Source organism: Alexandromys fortis, unplaced genomic scaffold (assembly GCF_014885135.2).
Source record: "Alexandromys fortis isolate MF-2015 unplaced genomic scaffold, M_Fortis_MF-2015_v1.1 scaffold_11, whole genome shotgun sequence".
NCBI classification, from domain to species: Eukaryota; Metazoa; Chordata; class Mammalia; order Rodentia; family Cricetidae; genus Alexandromys; species Alexandromys fortis.
The window spans coordinates 14,730,977-14,748,989 of NW_026067912.1; the positions used below are offsets into that span (position 1 = coordinate 14,730,977).

Genomic DNA, 18,013 nt, shown 5'->3' on the forward strand with positions numbered 1-18,013 from the left:
CTAGCATCACATTGTTTAGTTAATCCTTATTAGAAACATCGTGACAGGAGTCCTGGGCGAAGTGTGAACTGTGTGGATCTGGCAGCCAACCTGCAATCCCAGCACTAGGGGAATGGGCATCAGTATAGAAAAGTTGCCCAATGTCATCTGCTGGCCGCCACACACATTCACACATGTGTACCCTACTACGTGCCCACACACATTCACACACACTAAACAGAGGGGAAAAGGATAACAGCAATACATTGCAAACTGATCTAAAGGCAAGCTTCATTTATTAAAATACAAATGAAACATCACTACATTGAGGCAGCGACTGTCTGTTTTGCTTTTCTGACCTTCTGGTTGAACCCCATTTTCTGTCTCTGGGTTTTTATTAATCGTGCTACAAAGGTCCTCATATCGGTCTACGATATGAACACATGGTTCCAGATGCCTAAACCAGCTGGAAAGTCTTCATGCACATAGCAGTCACTTTTTGTGAAAAGTTAAGTAAGAATAGAGTAAGTTAACAGCACGCTCTCTTATTTACTAACAATTTTCTTCATCTCTCTGGCACCCCCTACAACCCAGTCTACCTAGGTAGACAGCCCAAGTTGGCCTTGAACTCTAGATCCTCCGGCATTCCGTCTCTCACCAATGCTTTCTCTTGACTGTTACTCCCAGCACTAACTAGTCTACCTTGGTAGACTGAGAAGAGCTGTAAGTATTCCACTTTAAACCCTGTCTGGATTTGTTAATCAGCCCCTACATCAACATGTTTACTACCCAGAGACAATAGAAGCACTGTCTCTGAAATAAACATACTGTATTCCCCCCCCCCCCCCGGAGACTGGACATTTTTATTAAGAGGCCACAGTAAAATTGTAATAAAAAACAAAGTTGTAACAAAAATAAGCATACTTTTATTAAAGTGGATTTCTTGTTTCCTTGGCACATCGTTTAATACCAACCCCATTAATCATGGATTTGCTCAGCCACAGATCTTCCCGGCTTATAGAGTAGTTCACGTTTTTATTAATTTTGAATGCTAAAGGAAAAAAACAGCTCTGAAACAGTTAGAGCTGCCTTCCCCTCTCCTGCCTTCTCTTCTCTCTAATTCATAAATTGGCCCTTGCTGCACTGTGTGAAACAGACATCTCTGAACTGAATGCTCCTATGGTTTTATAGCCTTGAGGTAGCTGCAATCTGAAGACCCTTGAAGGAAAATAAAAAAATCCCCCAACACCAACACAAACAGTAGAACAGAACCAATGTAGCATGGACTTACAAGAAATTACAAGGGACAAAACATCTACTTGGCTAAAATTGGCAAGATGGCAAAGTCAAGGTTGAGCTCAAGAGCAGGGGGAGGGCAAAGGGATCCTGCCCCTCTGAAGGTGAAATGGTGATGATTGACACAGACATGAACTCTGAATGGCCATGTTCTGTTAAAACAATAACTCAACCATCACCAAGCGAAAAAACGAATTCCAAACAATAATCAGAAGAAAACAGGGAGTGGTTCACCTCTTTAAACATGTCTCATATCTTTCCTAACAAGTAAGATTCATAATTTGCATGCAAAAGACTTTTTGAAGGAGAATGTTAAATAATATGCGTGCTCTGGAATTTGTGAATACTAATTTAAGCTGAATTAAAAACCACAAGGTAATAAAAGGTCAGCTTTTTATAAAAGAACTAGCAGCAGTTTGGCAATTTCTCTGGATAGTCAAATGAGACCCGTGATTAACCAACAAACCACTGCGACAGTATGCAAACTGGAGATGAACACATGACATAGTATCAAGGTTGCAAAAAAGAACCACCTTATACAACGTTGAGAGGGGTTCTGGGAAGTCTGGTATATTCATCACTTTGCTACCGCTGCCAACGACACCATTCTCTTGGCTTGATCAACCACAGTAGCTTTAGAGAGTACTGTGGCAGCAGAAGTAAGGAGTTACTTTGTGTAATAGCTGCTTAGTGTGCAGGGTTTAGGATCATGAAGAAACCCTCTCATAATGTAAGGGGCATCCACCTTGAAGTGTGAGGATTTGCTTCATTCTTCTGACTACAGTCATTGAAACCTACAAAGCACACCAGGCTCTTCGCTAGCTCGTGAGTCAAAGACCATGGAAGCCAGGCAGAAGAGCTCATAGGATCTGGCATTGGTGAGGCAGAAACAAGCGATGTAACACAAGCTAGATTATGGCCTCCCAGTTTGAAAAGCAATGTGTAGATACTAAGGTTAAATAGAAGAAAACACAATGTGAGTCAGAATGGCTGGCAGAGAGAACATAGATGTGGGATTCGGGCAGACCCTGACTTCAGTTCTATTTTTATCCCTTCACTATCCTAAGTGCCATCTCTAGGGTTCAGTTTCTTCAACTATAAGCTGGGGATACTATCACAGAATTCCTTACATTTGCCAATAGCTCATACGCCTTGCTGAGAGGGGACAAGCCTAATGCCTGAGGCTTTGTCTCTGTGAAGGGATGGGTAGTGACTGTGGGCCCTGACTTCTTCCTTGAACTTCCACTACTTGTGTATGTGCTGGTCCAATATTTCAAGGGTGAACTTTTATTAAATACCTAGACCACTGATAGCACAGGCAGACACGAACTAGTCCACCATTCCATTGCTTCCTGCTTCCCTCTCCTATGCTAGTAAGAGTTTACAGAGGTAGTGAGGCTTCTGTTGGATCCCCAGGGATGTGACTTTTCAAGAAAATAAGACTATGTGCTACTCAGGCCATCGAGAAGAGGGAGAATTTGGGTGAGAGGGTCCAATGTGAGACAAAGGCTCAGATGTCCAGTCGGGAGCTCAATGAGACCATGGAAGGACAAGGTCAGATGTATGGACCCAGACTTGGGTCCCAATGAGCTCAATTGTGTATACATGTTCTAGACTCTAGAGTCAATAGAAGTCGTTCCCAACCTGTGCGTCATGACTCCTTTGGGGGTTGCATATCAGATATCCTGCGTATCAGATATGTACATTACAATTCATAACAGCAGCAAAATTACAATTATGAAGTAGCAACGAAATCATTTTGTGGTTGGAGGTGTGGTAGTTTGAATGTAATTGGCCCCCATAAGCCCATAGGGAGTGGCACTATCAGTAGGTGTGACTTTGTTGAAGGAAGTGTGCCACATGGAGGATAGGTTTGAAGGCTCATATATGCTCAAGTCATGCTCAGTGTCTCAGACCACTTCCTGGTGCCTGCAGGACCAAGAGGTAGCTTCTTTCCCACTTTCATCTCCTTCTCCAGCACTATGTCGGCCTGAATCCCACTACAGCCCGCCATGATGATAATGGATTAAACCTCTAAAGCTGTAAACCCCCCTCCCCAATTAAATGCTCCTTTATAAGAGTTGCTGTCTCTTCATAGCAATAGAAACCCTAACTAAAACAGGGGGTTCACAACATGAGGAACTGTATTAAAGGCCCATGAGATGCTGGGTGACGGAAGTCTTCATATACGTAGTTGCTAGAACTATGGATTTGGGATTTACTAGAGTTCACTGTAGCATAAACAGATGGGCTGCCTCTGGGAAATACAATGGAGTAACAAGATCAGGGCCAGAATCCTCTGGCAACATGCTTCCTGGGCTCTAGTCAACATGCTTGTTGGTTTTTTATTCATTCATTCTTACAAACTTGGTTCCAATTCCCACCAGCACCCACACAACATAGCTTCTATGCAGTATAGCCCCCTTTCCTCTCACTTTGGCCCATAATAGAGATTAAAGTTAGAAGCATAATTTGTTGATTAAGGGATACACCTGTGTCACTAAAGAAACACAGATACTGGCAGTTCCTCAGTCTAAAACATTTTACCCCCGAAAACACCCACCAGCACTATACAGTGAAACGCTGCATTTCTCTTCAAACCGCGGAGAGCATTAACTGTATCCTAGTCAAGGTACTCAACCAAAGGCGCCAACTTTTATGCAAAAGGCATTTGTAGGTACTTTCCCATCTCATCATTCTGCCGATGGCTCTGAAGTTTAGCTGTCTCCTTATCTGTACTGAACTAATCCATATCTAAAGTTTTTTTTTTTTTAATTATTATTTAGGTAAAAGGTAGGTGAATGAAATCCGTTGACCAGAGGAGTAGGGCACAGGGTGGAAGAGTTCTATGATGCTCTTTTTCACAATGAACGACAACAATTCACTTTTTTGGGGAAACACTTTAAATAGGAGCAACAGTAAAGTGACAACTAGTACATAGGGGATTCTGTAAATACCACACAGGGCCAATCTAGGGTTCCTTTGCATCCTAGTACAGAAGGGATTCTGTAGATACCACACATAGCCAATCTAGGGTTCCTCTGCATCCTAGCCTAGCTAAGCCTTTGTTGATCATTCATCTGTCTTTCACATGAAGACAGACTAAGGACGCCTACAAAGGACAACCAAAGAAAACAATTCTTCTTGGAGAACTCTGACCTTGAGCTTCTGCGTCAGGAGCTTAGAGGGCACAAAGACCTACAATGAACTTCTTCTGTTCATTATAGCAAGTGTTTTTTCCTATGGTAATTAGCTAATTTCAAATGGAAGCAACCAGAATTCCAAATGAAAGATCTTAAGTAAGACTTTCTGCACTTGGTGTCCAGTATATTTAGAATGCAAGGAATGGTGTGTGTGTGTGTTTTCCTCCTTATTTCTTGAGATGGGGCTCTAATACCTGCCAGCAAGCCTCTGGAATCGACCTGATTCTGTCCCTACTGCCGGTGTTACAGGCACACTAACCACATCAGTCACCATATCTTGCTTTGTTTTTTTAAATGTGGTGCCAGGGATCTAAATTCAGGTTTATTTTTTTACACATGTAGAAAGTACTTTACCCACTAACCCAACTCCCCTGTTCCGTTTTTTAAATAATATGTTCCTGACCTGTCTTCATATGGCAGAGTTATCTTTCTTTATTGAAAGAAAAAAAAAGTGTGATTCTAATTATCGATTATCTCTCTGCCACTGAGATTTTAAGTTTACTGGGTTACTCGTTCTTGGGCATTTTGCAACACTTAAGGATCTGACTCACTCATTATTTGACTCACCTGTGGCTACTGTTTAGCGTAGTGTGTTGCTAAATCAAAAGTTTTAATAAGAACAAATTAGAAATCAGAAAGTCCCAACTGTTATTTAGTAAGTTTATGTGCAGTAGGTCATCACCTTCCTAGTCCTGTATAATGGTTTATAGCTCTACAGTTTGATATTATTAGTGTTCCGTTAATGTAAGTCACACAGGACAAGAGGCTTAAGATAACCACAAAGTATACTTATTTAATACACACATCTAGAAATGTTAACTTCAATTCAATAACATCCTGAGTCATGTTTTGGATTTTTGTCTCTTTTAGAGGATTTTCTTCATTTTTTTTAAAGATTTATTTGTTTATTATGTATACAGTGTTCTGCCAGAGGAGGGCACCAGCTCTTATTACAGATTACTTTGAACCACTATGTGGTTACTGGGAATTGAACTCAGGACCTCTGGAAAAGAAGCCAGTGCTTTTAACCACTTTTAACACATTAATCTATTTCTTGAGATAGGTTCTACTGTATACGCTAGGCTGGCCTTGACTTCACTATGCAACACAAGCTGACCTTGAACTTGAAGTAATTCTTCTGTTTCAGCCTCCCTAGTGCCACAGTTACAGGCGTGCATTAGCGTGCCCAGTTCTTGGCTTCTTAGATAGAAGACTCATTACTGATTTCTGTCTTCCAAACATAAAAGAAAAGTGCAGGTGCAAGAAATCTAATAGGTTGAGTCCTTAGTCATCAGAGAAATGCAAATCAAAACAACTCTCAGATTCCATCTTGCACCTGTAAGAATGGCCAAGATCAAAAACACTGATGACAACTTATGCTGGAGAGGTTGTGGGGTAAAGGGAACACTCCTGCATTGCTGGTAGGAGTGCAAGCTGGTACAGCCCCTTTGGATGTCATTATGGCGATTTTTCAGAAAATTAGGAAACAACCTTCCCCAAGACCCAGCAAAACCACTTTTTGGTATATATCCAAAGGATGCTCAATTGTGCCACAAGGACATGTGCTCAACTATATTCATAGCAGCATTGTTTGTCATAGCCAGAACCTGGGAGCAATCTAAATGCCTCTCAACCAAATGGATAAGGAAAATGTGGTACATTTCCACAATGGAGTACTACACAGCAGAAAAAAAATAATGACATCTTGAAATCTGCAGGCAAATGGATGGATCTAGAAAACATATTGAGTGAAGTAACTGAGACCCAGAAAGACAAACATCACATGCACTCACTCATAAGTGGTTTTCAAACTTAAAGCAAAGAAAACCAGCCTACAAATCACAATCCCAGAAAACCTAGACAACAAAGAGGACCCTAAGAGAGACATACATGGATCTAAGCTACATGGGAAGTAGAAAAAGACAAGATCTCCTGAGTTAATTAGGAGCATGTAGACCATGGGAGAGGGTTGAAAGGGAGGGGAGAGGCAGGGAGGGGAATAGAGAAAAATGTAGAGCTCAATAAACAAATAAATAAAGAGAAATCTAATAGGTTGCAAAAATATGGATAATGTGAGTTCTTACTATACATAGTAGACTAAAATGCTCTACCTTTCGTAATTAAAAAGTAAGTGAAGTAAGGGTCTACGTATAAGATGTGATAACTTAGAATGTATTTGGTTGACATGTGACTCAGTAAGTGGTTCACTGCTACAAGATTTCCTTTACAGCAGTCTTTCAGTTTCCCAGGCCTTGAAAGTTAAGATCTGAAGCGACAGCAAAGGCGAGCTTCACCATGATAGGTGATCCGGAGCAAGAGGACCCAGCCTAAATCCTCAACATTCATATAAAAAGCACGTGCGCCTGTAATCCTAGCACTGGAAGGGGCAGAGGCAGGAGAATCACTGGGGCTGGCTGGTCACCATTCAAGCTCTTGGTCCAGTAAGGGACCATCCAGGGAATGAAGCTGAGCGTGAGAGAGCAGAACACCTGATGCCATCCGCTGGTCCCCATGTGTCATGCCCCCCCAGCACTAGGCCACGAAATATACAACTTGTCAGCATATGGGCATGGGTGACGATGCAGAAAAAAAGACAGTTCGCTTACCAACTTCATCCTGAATCTCCTCAGCCACTGCAGGGACATTGTAGAGCAGGGACAGGGACTGGTTCATGCGTTCGTAGATCACACGGAGGTGTGTCATAACCTGTTAGAAGATGACAACTCTAAGGGAAGAATCTTTGCCAAGAAAACAGTGACAAATAAGATACCGTCCCCCACACCCCAATAGCACTGACCAGCATGGGGGAGCACTGAGCAGAAGGGACACTCTTTTTCTTCTTTGTCTCTATCTTTTTATTCTCTAGTTTATCTTTAAACTTACCGGTAGCCTGCATGCTTGCAACAGTCTATTTCAAAGACCACGTCTGTCATCAGATTCCTAATAGTGATGCTTCCCAAACACCCCCCATTTCCTACATAAATGTCTTTGCAAATTTTCTAATACATATATAGGATTATTTCAGTTTAATTGGATATTTTGTGCAGAATGTGAATGTTTTTAATTTTAATTTCAGCCATGAAAATTTAAGATCTTAGGTTTCTGGATGTAATCCCAGTTTTTAACCTCTGGGAAGGAGAAAGCAGAAAGCATTACAAAGCCTCATGAGACAGTATTAAACCTAAACACTGCAGTTACAGCGGCGTTTATCACCATCTGGCAGCATTTAGATCAGGTGACTATCGCGTTTTCAGTTTATTGAGTGATCCTTTTCTCCATGTTGACGACTTTATTCCCTATTTTATCTATTTTTGTACATTTATGAATATTTGCATGTGTTTAGCTGAATACATGTATATGGGCATGCATGTGTGTGTATGGAGGCCTGAGGGTGACATTGAGAGCTTCCTCTACTGCTATGCACCTGTTCACAGAAGCAGGGTCTCTCAGTTGAACCCAAAGTTCCCTAATATGACCATCCTGGCTAACCAGTTTGTTCCAGGGATCCTCCTCTAAGCTTTCTGAGTGCTTGTGTGACTGGTGAGCAGCCATACCAGAGGTATCCAAACTCTGGTCCCAGTACTTGGCAGCAAGCACTCGATCAACTGAGTCGCTTCCCAGCCCTGGCAGTTAACTTTAAAAGATCAAGCACTAGTTTTAAAATTTGGCACTTCAGATTTTTAAATTCCACGTTATTGGGGAAACTTAGAAAATGTCAAGGCACACATTACTAAAACACGCTTCCCTTTAAAAAGAATTTGCTTTCTTTTCACTTATGTATATATGTTTGCGTTTTTGTGTGCACTCAGCTATATGTGCAGAGACCAGTGAGTGGAAGGCCAGATGATGGTGTCAGATCCCTGGACCTGGAGTTACAGGTGGTGGTGAGACAGGGGGGCCTGGCACTAAATTGAGGTTCTCAGGAAGAAAGGCAAGCACTCTAACTGCTTCTTTGCTCCCCAGCATCTTCCCATGTAGCCCAGCGGGCCTTGAACCGCCAGTCCTTCTACCTCCACATTACTGTATGCCACTAAGCCCGGTGAAGATTAGCTCCACCACAGGTGCTCTGGAGACAGGTAAACATCTTTCCATCAACTGAAGAAACCGAACCTCTGGACTGTGCCAGTCTCGGGAGGCTCCACGCTCAGAGCTTACCTGGGACCGGATCTGCGCAGCCTTCTTGGGGTCCACCATGCGCACGTGTTCGAAATGCTTAAGGGTGTGTTGTCTGTCTTTCTGCTCCGCACGGACATACTTCTTCAGCATGTTGAACACATGATGAGGCTGTGGGGAAAACCGTAAGGAAATGAGTTTCACGTTTGTTTGAGACATCACCCCTTGCACTGGCATTCAGGCCAAGGGTCCTATGACGTGCAAACACTGCAAGCCAGCTTGCGGCTAATTCTCCCTCCTCGTCATTAACAGGTAATTGCTCAGACCGCTCTTCCTTTTTATAAAGTAGTTGGTACTTTCAGCATTTCTGACATGTCCTAATTCAGCACTTTCTTTCCAAATAAGTACTTCCTGCTGTAAAAGGGGAATAAACTTTGAATTTCACAGGCTTCAGTAGACTCCGTCAACAGGGTATTCATGACAGCTACATCACTACGGGTATGCACAGCCCCAACTCCAGAAGTTACGCTTCACAAATAATCCCTTGATTAGTAACATACTGTGGTACAGTAATCAAAATAGGAAAATAATGGGCAATTTACTACTCAACTGTAGGGCGAGGAAAATGATAAGCTCCACGGAACATTATCTTTTCCCTGAACAAAGGCAATCATTAAGCTGTAGTTATTTTACTTTGAAATTTAATTAAGTTCTTTTAAAGCCATCAGATTATAATATTCTCAGCAACAATTAAGTTTCTTCTTAAGTGCTTCTGTTTTTTTAATTCTAATCAGTCCTACTTCATTTTATCCCAATTTTGCATGAAAACTTTTTTTAATAAAGAATTTAAGTTTCTTTTGTTCAGCAATTCTACTGCTATTGGTATCCTTCCCTGTGACTTCAGACGATGATCTGTAAGGCATACATCCTTCATTAAGGCCAAACTAAACATCCCAGAACTATAACGTTCAAGTCAGGAATGGACCTGGGGATGTTTAGACAATCAGAGTTATTAATGATTATATCTTGGACACCTTGAAAAACAGTTGGGCAGTTCAGAATTTATTACCAAAAACTCTCTGTGGCATGTATGTATGTAATAAGTATATGTGTGCACATGTGAGTGTATATGTGGTATGTATGAGGGTGGATTACAGAGCTTTTATTATATATTCAGTTATATATTCAGGCACTCTCCTGGCAATTCTAGGAGGAGTTTGGTGTCCTGCCTCTGTGCTACCATGAAGTGCTGTACCAATCTCAGTTGCTGCATTCTGTGCACTCCATTATTCATGCTAGATCCCCCTCTTCCACGTGAGAGCCACGGGCCAAGCTTAGGTCCCACTCTTCCTGTCTGCCAGGACAGAGCCTCACCCAGAACGGGTCCTCTGCACTTGCAGCATGCCTGCCAGAGGCCATGCTCCCATGCTTCAGAACACAGACGAAACCACACACACAGTCAAAACAAACTGCCCTCATCTGCTTGGTTTATGTACGTATTCTGAGAAGAAATCTGTTTCATCACAATCAGAAGAAAGACCGATGCCTCTAAACACCAGTCTGAGAAGCATATCATCATAGGTCTCGTTTGTACGACGGCTTGCAGCTGAACTGATGGACTAGATGTGCTTTCATAGTTCAGAAACACCAAGACAGACGACTGATAAGCTAAACCTATAAAGCGTATATTCAAAAGTCAGAGATTTATTCTAACTAAAAAAAAAAAATCCTTACAAGTAAGAAATTAAAGGCTGACTATGGTTTAGCCTGTTTTATCTGCAGGATTGTACAACCAGGGCATCATGGAACTTTCTTGCTAAGTTACACACACTTTCGAGGTTGGAGTCATAAAGTTCATACTAGCTCCATTTACCCACAATGCACCTGTCTGATGAGTGGCTTAACGTACTTAATGTCTATCCCATTTCTGTCTTTAGAAAAGAATTATTTTGAAGAAAATTCACTCCCCCCATCTTTTGTGAGTTCAAATAAGAGAAAAAATGCAAGGATTTTACTTTCATCTTTTTTTTTTTTAATTCATCAATCAAAGAGGATTCAAGATTCCTGTGTCACTGCTCGGTTCTCACCTCCAGCTCCTCCGAGCCCCACACTCTTTCCCTTAATCATCAACCCTTCAGCAGCTGTTGGTTTTCCGTCATGACCTGGTTAACATGCTCAGTTAGCAGCACATTTTAACTGAATGAGCTATCTGCTTAGCTACGGGGAGTGACATGCTTTTCACGTGTGTGGGACCTCATCAAATCTTCATCCTATGCAAGGGCACAGTGAGTTTTTCTCTTCGCCTCACAAAGGAAGCACAAGGAAGGCTGAGGTGGGCTGAAGTGACGTCGGGTACACAATGGCCCATGTGGCATGGCCACTGAGTGTTTGGGGACGAGCTGTCTGCCTCCAGAGTATTATCCTGGCCACTAGGTGGGCCTGTCATAGACTCTAACATGCTAGATTTCTCTCAAACACAGATAGTTTTGACAAAGACGTAACTGAATGGTGAAAAACGGTGTTGGGGGGGTTCTCATCTGAATTTTTAGTTCTTTACACTCAGGGACAGGTTACGGCTTATACCTGAAATCTTCCATTTAACATTTCTTAGACAGTGGACGCAAGCAGCGAAAATCAAGGGAAAATGAAACCACTGCTAGGGGAGATAACAGTGCTGAGTTTTTAGCACACACTGACTACAGTTCTTCATAATAAGTGAGAAGATTCGGATTTAGATAAGTGAATCTCATTTATGGTCCTAGGCTCACGGCAGGAGGCTACTCTTTGCTAAAGGTCTGAAGGAGGAGGGAGAAACAGCAAGATAGGGATGTCCTCCGTCAATCTCATTAGGAGATTACTGAAAAGTGATTCAAGGTATTAGTTACCAGTTAGGCTTTTGTGATATTCGTGGGCTTTCCTTCTGAACTCATCCTTATCTTGTATTAAGTCTGATCATTAAAGGCTGGATGTGTCCACGTGCTTTCCAGCGCTTATCTCACTTGGTACCGCTATCCCTTTGTGTGCCTCAGAACCGTATTCCTAACTGCCCTGAAAAGCCCAGAGCCTGATGCTGAGCAGAAGTGCGCCAGGCAGCGAGGATCCGCAGCCCTGTCCCTGTGTGCTCTCGGAGCCCCAAGGGCACAGAATGAGCTCTGACCTCATCACCCCGTGAGCCTGGAGACTCCCGTAAGCAATGCTTGGGACATTGAAGATTGTAGGATGCCCCCACCTAATAAACAAACTGCAGGGCTCGGCTTGGCTGTTCTGACCTTGCAATTTCAGAATCATGCTTAGAAATTGGAGAAGTTAGGTTAGTTCCTGTGCTGGAGAACAGACAGACAAACGACCTCAAGTGGTGTGTATCCAGGCCTCACAGATGACGGTGTTCAGACAAGGAAGAAAAATAAGCAACATTCCCCCTTATTATTATATTTTCATTTGTGTGTGGAGAAAGACCTCTGCTTTGGCATAGGATTCATGTGTATTTCCTTTAAAAAAAGTGAAATGAAATAATGAAATGGATGACCATCTCTATGACTTTCAGCCACAATTCTCCAAGGCAGGCATTAGTTATTTCTAGAGCTCAATAACTGATCTTAGAATAACAAGCCACCATCATTGTCTAGGGAGCTTTATTCGGTTATGCCAAGACAAAGATGAATTTCTTAAATTTTAATTAAAAAGAAGAAATGTTCACACAAGAATGATAGAAAAAAAATGCTTGTTATCTCTACCGTGTCTATACAGAGCACAGAAGCAAATTCTCTTAAAGTAATTGTTGTTCATAAATGTTAGCCTGATCACATTACTCATATTCAAAACTGAATTTCTCATAGAACAAGGAAAAATCAGTTTGTCATTACAGATATGTTGATAATAAATATTTTAATATTTTTCTTGTTTCTACTTATAATGTCAAGCACCGAAAGTCTTGCCATTTTATCTAACTGGCTATATAGATATTTTACCGACAAAAATCTTATTTCAGTTAAGACGGCCTTACTACGTATTAACGTTGCAATTTGGCTACACTGGCAATGGGTGGGGTGTAAACCTCATAAATAAGAGTAAAGAATACAGATCTGCCTCAAGGGAAGCCATTACATCCAGGCCTTTCTATTGTCACTGTTGTTTCTGGGACGGTCTTTATCCTATAACTGCATCATCCCTGTTTGCAGTTGATGCGGCCCTTTCACCCTTCCTTCACCTTGGAATCACACTGCCTTTTAAAGCAGAGTTTAAGGATTAATCTCTGAAAAGACAACATCTACCTACATGACGTACAAAGCAGGACACATACCTTTTGAAACGGGAACAAAGGTATGGCACATTCCTGCCCCTACCAGAGTTCCTGGCACAGGGTGGCTGCCAACAAATGACTGCTAATTAAATCGGTGAGTGACTCCGAGAAGCCAAGTATAACTTCAGAGGAAGGTCCAGTGTGTGGACGACCCTCTGTGCCTTCCTCATGAAAGTGAGCATCTCCCTCTGATGAGAAGACCAGCCTCCTGACCTCCACAGACCACAGTGACATTCCAAACCCGCCAGATGTATTTACCCAGTCCTTTAGGAAGGTGTTTTAAGTGGGTAGTTGTCCTGGAAAATACTTAATAGAGTCCAGCTGTACCCAAGCTTCTCTCCACAGGCTCATTCCACTAATCCCAAAAGATCCATTGTCTTTATAACCTGTCGATATCATGCTGATGACCACAAAATGGAAGGAAATCATGACCCTTCTCTGTCTAAGGTAATATAATAAAGTTCCCCACCTCCCAGCTGTATCACATTTCCAATGTTCTTTTATATCATTTCTCAATTTGGGACTTGGAATGGAAGACATACATCAGTAACAGCGATCAGGCTTCTTCTCCTTGCCACTCATGTCTAAATACATGGCCCTTTATTCACTTCCTTACATGGGAAGCACATTACATGACCAATCAGCCCTATTGCCTTGTTCTACAGCTTTACGCTTGATTGGGAAATCTGGCTTCTTCCTCTAATAGACACTTGTGCTTTAAATCATTTTCTGAAGGGAGTGAGTAAGAGTACCAAGAGTGGTGGAAAGGCTTGGATACAATCCAGCCAAGTCTAAAGCTAACGACTCAGGACACAGGGAGTCTAACCCTTCCAAGGCATGAAGGACTTTCTCAGAAAACCCTCTCCTGAGGCATTAAAGTGCACCCTGGTGGTTTTTGAAACCTTAAACTTTGTCTCACCAGGAAAAGGTAATTTTCTCCTGTTTTTACAAAGCCACAGGTTTTTTTTTGAATTTTTTTTTATCTCAGATTTCAAGAAATGCTAACCATGCGATATAAACTGTATAGAATATTTGCGTCCTGGCTTAAAGGCACACTTCCTTGTGCTGGGTCCCAGCTGAGTTTGCTTCTCTATCTTGCCATCAACATTATAAAAATATTCTCAATGAAATCTTGAAGGTGGGGTAGGCAGAACAACAAGAACAAAACCAGCAAAACTAAATGCAAACAGAAACCAACAAAATAAATCAAAACCAGCAGGGAGAAACTTACATTGCAATCTTTAAAAAAATAATCTTTTTTTTTTTTTGGTCTGTAGGTCTAGTGTTGAGTGAAAATTTTAAAGCCCAATATAAAATGTATCTGATATTTTCTTTAGAAAATCACTATGCTAGGTCAAACACAAATTTGAGAAAATGGTAAAAGATTCATTCCCATGGCCTCCTCCATTTGGTGATTTCCAGTTCAGATAATAAAGATGCATTCCACAGGAAGAGTTTGGATAATAAGGCTTTCTGACTAATACACACTGCTAGGGCAGCAGTATTACACATGTTCAAGGGGTTGCTTTCCAGAAAGTCGCTGTCCATTGGTTCCCCTTTATAAGAAGCAGATCTTCCCAACTGGGATAGTCACCAAAGTCCACCTGTTCCACCTGACTGTCAGTGCCCTCTGGAAGGAAGACATCCACAGTCTTGCCTGAACCTTCAATAAGTCCTTCTGGTTTTGAATTATGGACAAAGAAAGCTAGAAAAATATTAACTGAAAGAGGAGTTGAAAAATTAACCCTAATTTTCCAACTGGGAAGGACGAATTCCTTTATTAAGTAACTTGTTCCTGGTTACAGATTAAATGGCTGTCTTGGGGATTAAGTACCACCAGAACATGTAGAAAATGGGCTGTGTGCCATCCTCTCATACAAACCAGTGACCTTTGTCAAATACACTCAGTTTGGACTGAAACTTAGCACTTGTACCCGGTTCCATGATTCATGCCTTCATCTAAATGGTAGCGTGCTGGAGACAGAGCTGAGGTCTTCCAACCCCAGAGCAGGGAGGGGCCAGAACTGATCTGGACTTCTGCATCTTCAAGTCTTGTTTAGTCAAACCAAACAGACCGAAGTTCTCAGGATAAACAGGCTTAGTAACACAGCCCAGAAGGCAGAACCCATGGAGCTGAGGATTAATTAGTAAACAAAAAAATGTTTTAAAGCAACGCAGGCCCTTGGAAAGGTTTGCCAAGCGGTCTGAGCATCCGACAAATGCCAACTGTGACACGCTCTTGACGTTCTTCATGGTGACTTATAACAATCTGCTTTAATTTTGCACATTCACATTTGGGATCCCGCATTCTTGCTTCAAGGAACCAACAATTCAAGGCCAAATGCATCGATGCTACTTCAATTGTACCTCCTCCATTTCCAACACCTAGACTATGTTTCGAAACAAGTGGGAGCTCATTTTTTTTTTAAATTAAAAATGTTTATATAACAAAACAAGACTTCTTAGACTCACTCATAATGAGGAGTTCTAAATTAGAATTAATGTTAAATTTAATCAAATGAGCCTTGGAAATGGTTTGAATCTCTCTCTCTCTCTCTGTATGTGTGTGTGTGTGTGTGCACGCATGCACATGTATATTCTGAGGGGTTCTTATCAGCCCCCTGCTCTCTAAGGCATACTTTGGTGAAAAATCACTCCTCTTTTCAATTGTGTGCTATACATTTTTCTTAAATACCTAAACACTTGTAGTTTCATAGTAAGTTTTTCATTTTAAAGATGAAAGAAAAACAAACATTGGCACATAAAAAGCCACAGAGCACCACAGCCGTACAGTTGTGTGGACAGCTAGCTGCCTGGGAAGACAAGGAAGGAGGTGACAGCGTGGAGTGGGGCTCCACGAGCAAGGAAGGAGGTGACAGGGTGGGGTGGGGCTCCACGTTGGGGGGGACATGGGAACAATTATATTTTCAAAGACACAGAAACGCTTCCAAGCTTTCCAACCTAACTCTTCATTTTGTTTTAATTAATTAAAATAGGGTGCATTTGTGCCCACGGTCACATATTTCCCACTGGTCTTGAGAAGATCTGTCTATAAAGCTTGAGAACTATTAAGAATAAGACTGGGGTTAAGAATATAACTATTTTAAAATAGAACAAAACCCTCTACTTTCACCAATGTGTTCAAACAGCCAATGCTATATTTAAATCACATATCTAAAAACTCAACATTTTCTGGCTTTGGGACTGGTGTGAACAACTTCTCCAGAACCTATTCTTCGTAGATCTAACTTCAAGACTTGATGGAAACCCTTGCTTTACATCTTGTAAGAGAAATGCACAGAAGCAATCAAGAAGAGTCTTAAAATTTTCTAACGGCTTCTGAGGTTTGGAGCTAAGTGCGATGCCGAGTCAGGCTTAAAGATTTAAACAACACTCGGACAGAGTCAGTCACTTAGGACCCACTGCCCCACGGCGCAAGCTTGTGGACTACTTATATTATTTGAAAGGGGAGATTTGTGCATTTCAGAGATAACAATTTAACAGGCATTCTCAAAGTGACCAACAACAATCTGATTTTTTTTTCTGACAGTGAAACAAATTCCCTTTAAAATACTGCTGTCAAATACACAGTATACATGGCTTAATCGACAGGTCTATTAAGCACTACTATGAGCTATCTAAAATGATCCCGCTGATGCAGCTCTGGAAGACTCCCTGTTTGTTGTTGCCTTTTCGGATGCTGAGACCCAACTAAAGATTCTGACAAGATCCCATTCAGCCCTCATCTTATTTTTATCTCTAATCTCCCCGGACAAAGATCTTACTGCAGAGAGACTGGACTCTGGCTGGATCATTTCACAGTGGCTCTCCTGTCTCACAACCCACCACATGGGCAAATGGTCCCCATAACTCTTCTCTCCGACGCATGTTCTCTAAAGAAAGAATAACCCCAAACCTTGTCATCTGCAGAGAGAGATAACCAGCATTTCTAAGTACTGCCTTAGAAAGACAAAGACTGTTGACAGAAAATGAAATGCTAATATGGACATTGTGTTTACAAAGGCTCTTTGTTCAGACAGGAAGTACAGTCCAGAGAGAAGACATTGCAGTGGGCGACTGACTCATAGCTCTCCCTGTCTGCTACTAGTGGTGTCACCCGGAACCAGCCACCCCATCCCCCAAGATGACAGTGATGTCATCAGTACAACAGAGTCAGTGCCATCTTGGTACCCGGAGGAATGCCAGGAGCTCCTCACCATGGAAAGAAAGATCAGAGTGGTGAGGAACTCAGCAGCAGAGAGTGGGGTTTGGATATAGTTACATAATGCAAACAGATTCCCTCTTCTAGTCAAGATCTATCAAGAGGATCAAGATTTCACTCTCCTTCCAGAGAAGAGGATGGATCAGCAATTTCTGGCAAAGTGAGGAGCATGGACCACAGAGAAAGAGCAGACACACAAGGTGAGGTGCTGTAATTGTCAGCACCTGAGGCCCCTGAGTTTCCAGACTGAATGAGGTAGGGAATCTGGACAGGGGACTTCAAGGAATGAGAATTCAGCAGAGACCTTCCAGGACCAAGTGGACCACAAGTAATCTAAAAGCACCATTGATGCTATGTCCTGAAGTGAGATCTCAATGAGACCTACCCTTGGAGGCACTGCCTGCAGAGCGGTGATGTAATTCTCCAGGGCCAGGCGGCGGCGGTCGTTGAGCATGGCCTCCACTCTGGCCATGTGTGTCTCCACCAGCTGCTGTCTCTCGTTGGCTGCTTCCTGTTCCAGAGATTCCACTTTCTCCTGGAAATGCTGACATGGAAAACACACACAACACATTTGTTTTTTATTGTAATTATTAATGCTAAGATAGCCTATCTGTTTACATAAGATAATTTGGAGACAGTATCAGTTTAAATTTCTAATTTCACTTAAGTTTTCCAAGGGAATGGAGGAGTTGAGAACTCTGGCAACCCAAAGATGTATCAATAATGGAAAGAAGATTGTGAGCAACAACAGAAATTTGGAGTGATTAATTCTGATTTGAAATAGTTGGAAGCAAATGTCAGGAAGTAACTTATTATGAAGTCAAGGAGTGAGAAGGATCCAAGTTCATGCAAATATGAACACGAACATCTGCTGGATGCTTGGGGGCCCTTAATGAGTGA

At 41.9% G+C, this 18,013-nt stretch overlaps 1 protein-coding gene across 6 annotated transcripts in view; it reads right to left on the reverse strand.

Moving 5' to 3' along the window:
* Nucleotides 1–18,013, reverse strand: part of App (amyloid beta precursor protein) — a 217,788-nt gene that overhangs the window by 44,241 nt on the left and 155,534 nt on the right. For all 6 annotated transcript variants that reach the window (XM_050138545.1, XM_050138546.1, XM_050138543.1 and 3 more), the window contains 3 exons: nucleotides 17,499–17,657; nucleotides 8,634–8,762; nucleotides 7,085–7,184 (listed from right to left, as the gene is read on the reverse strand). In XM_050138545.1, the coding sequence (XP_049994502.1) occupies nucleotides 7,085–7,184; nucleotides 8,634–8,762; nucleotides 17,499–17,657 (388 nt within the window). The remainder of the gene's footprint in view (nucleotides 1–7,084; nucleotides 7,185–8,633; nucleotides 8,763–17,498; nucleotides 17,658–18,013) is intronic.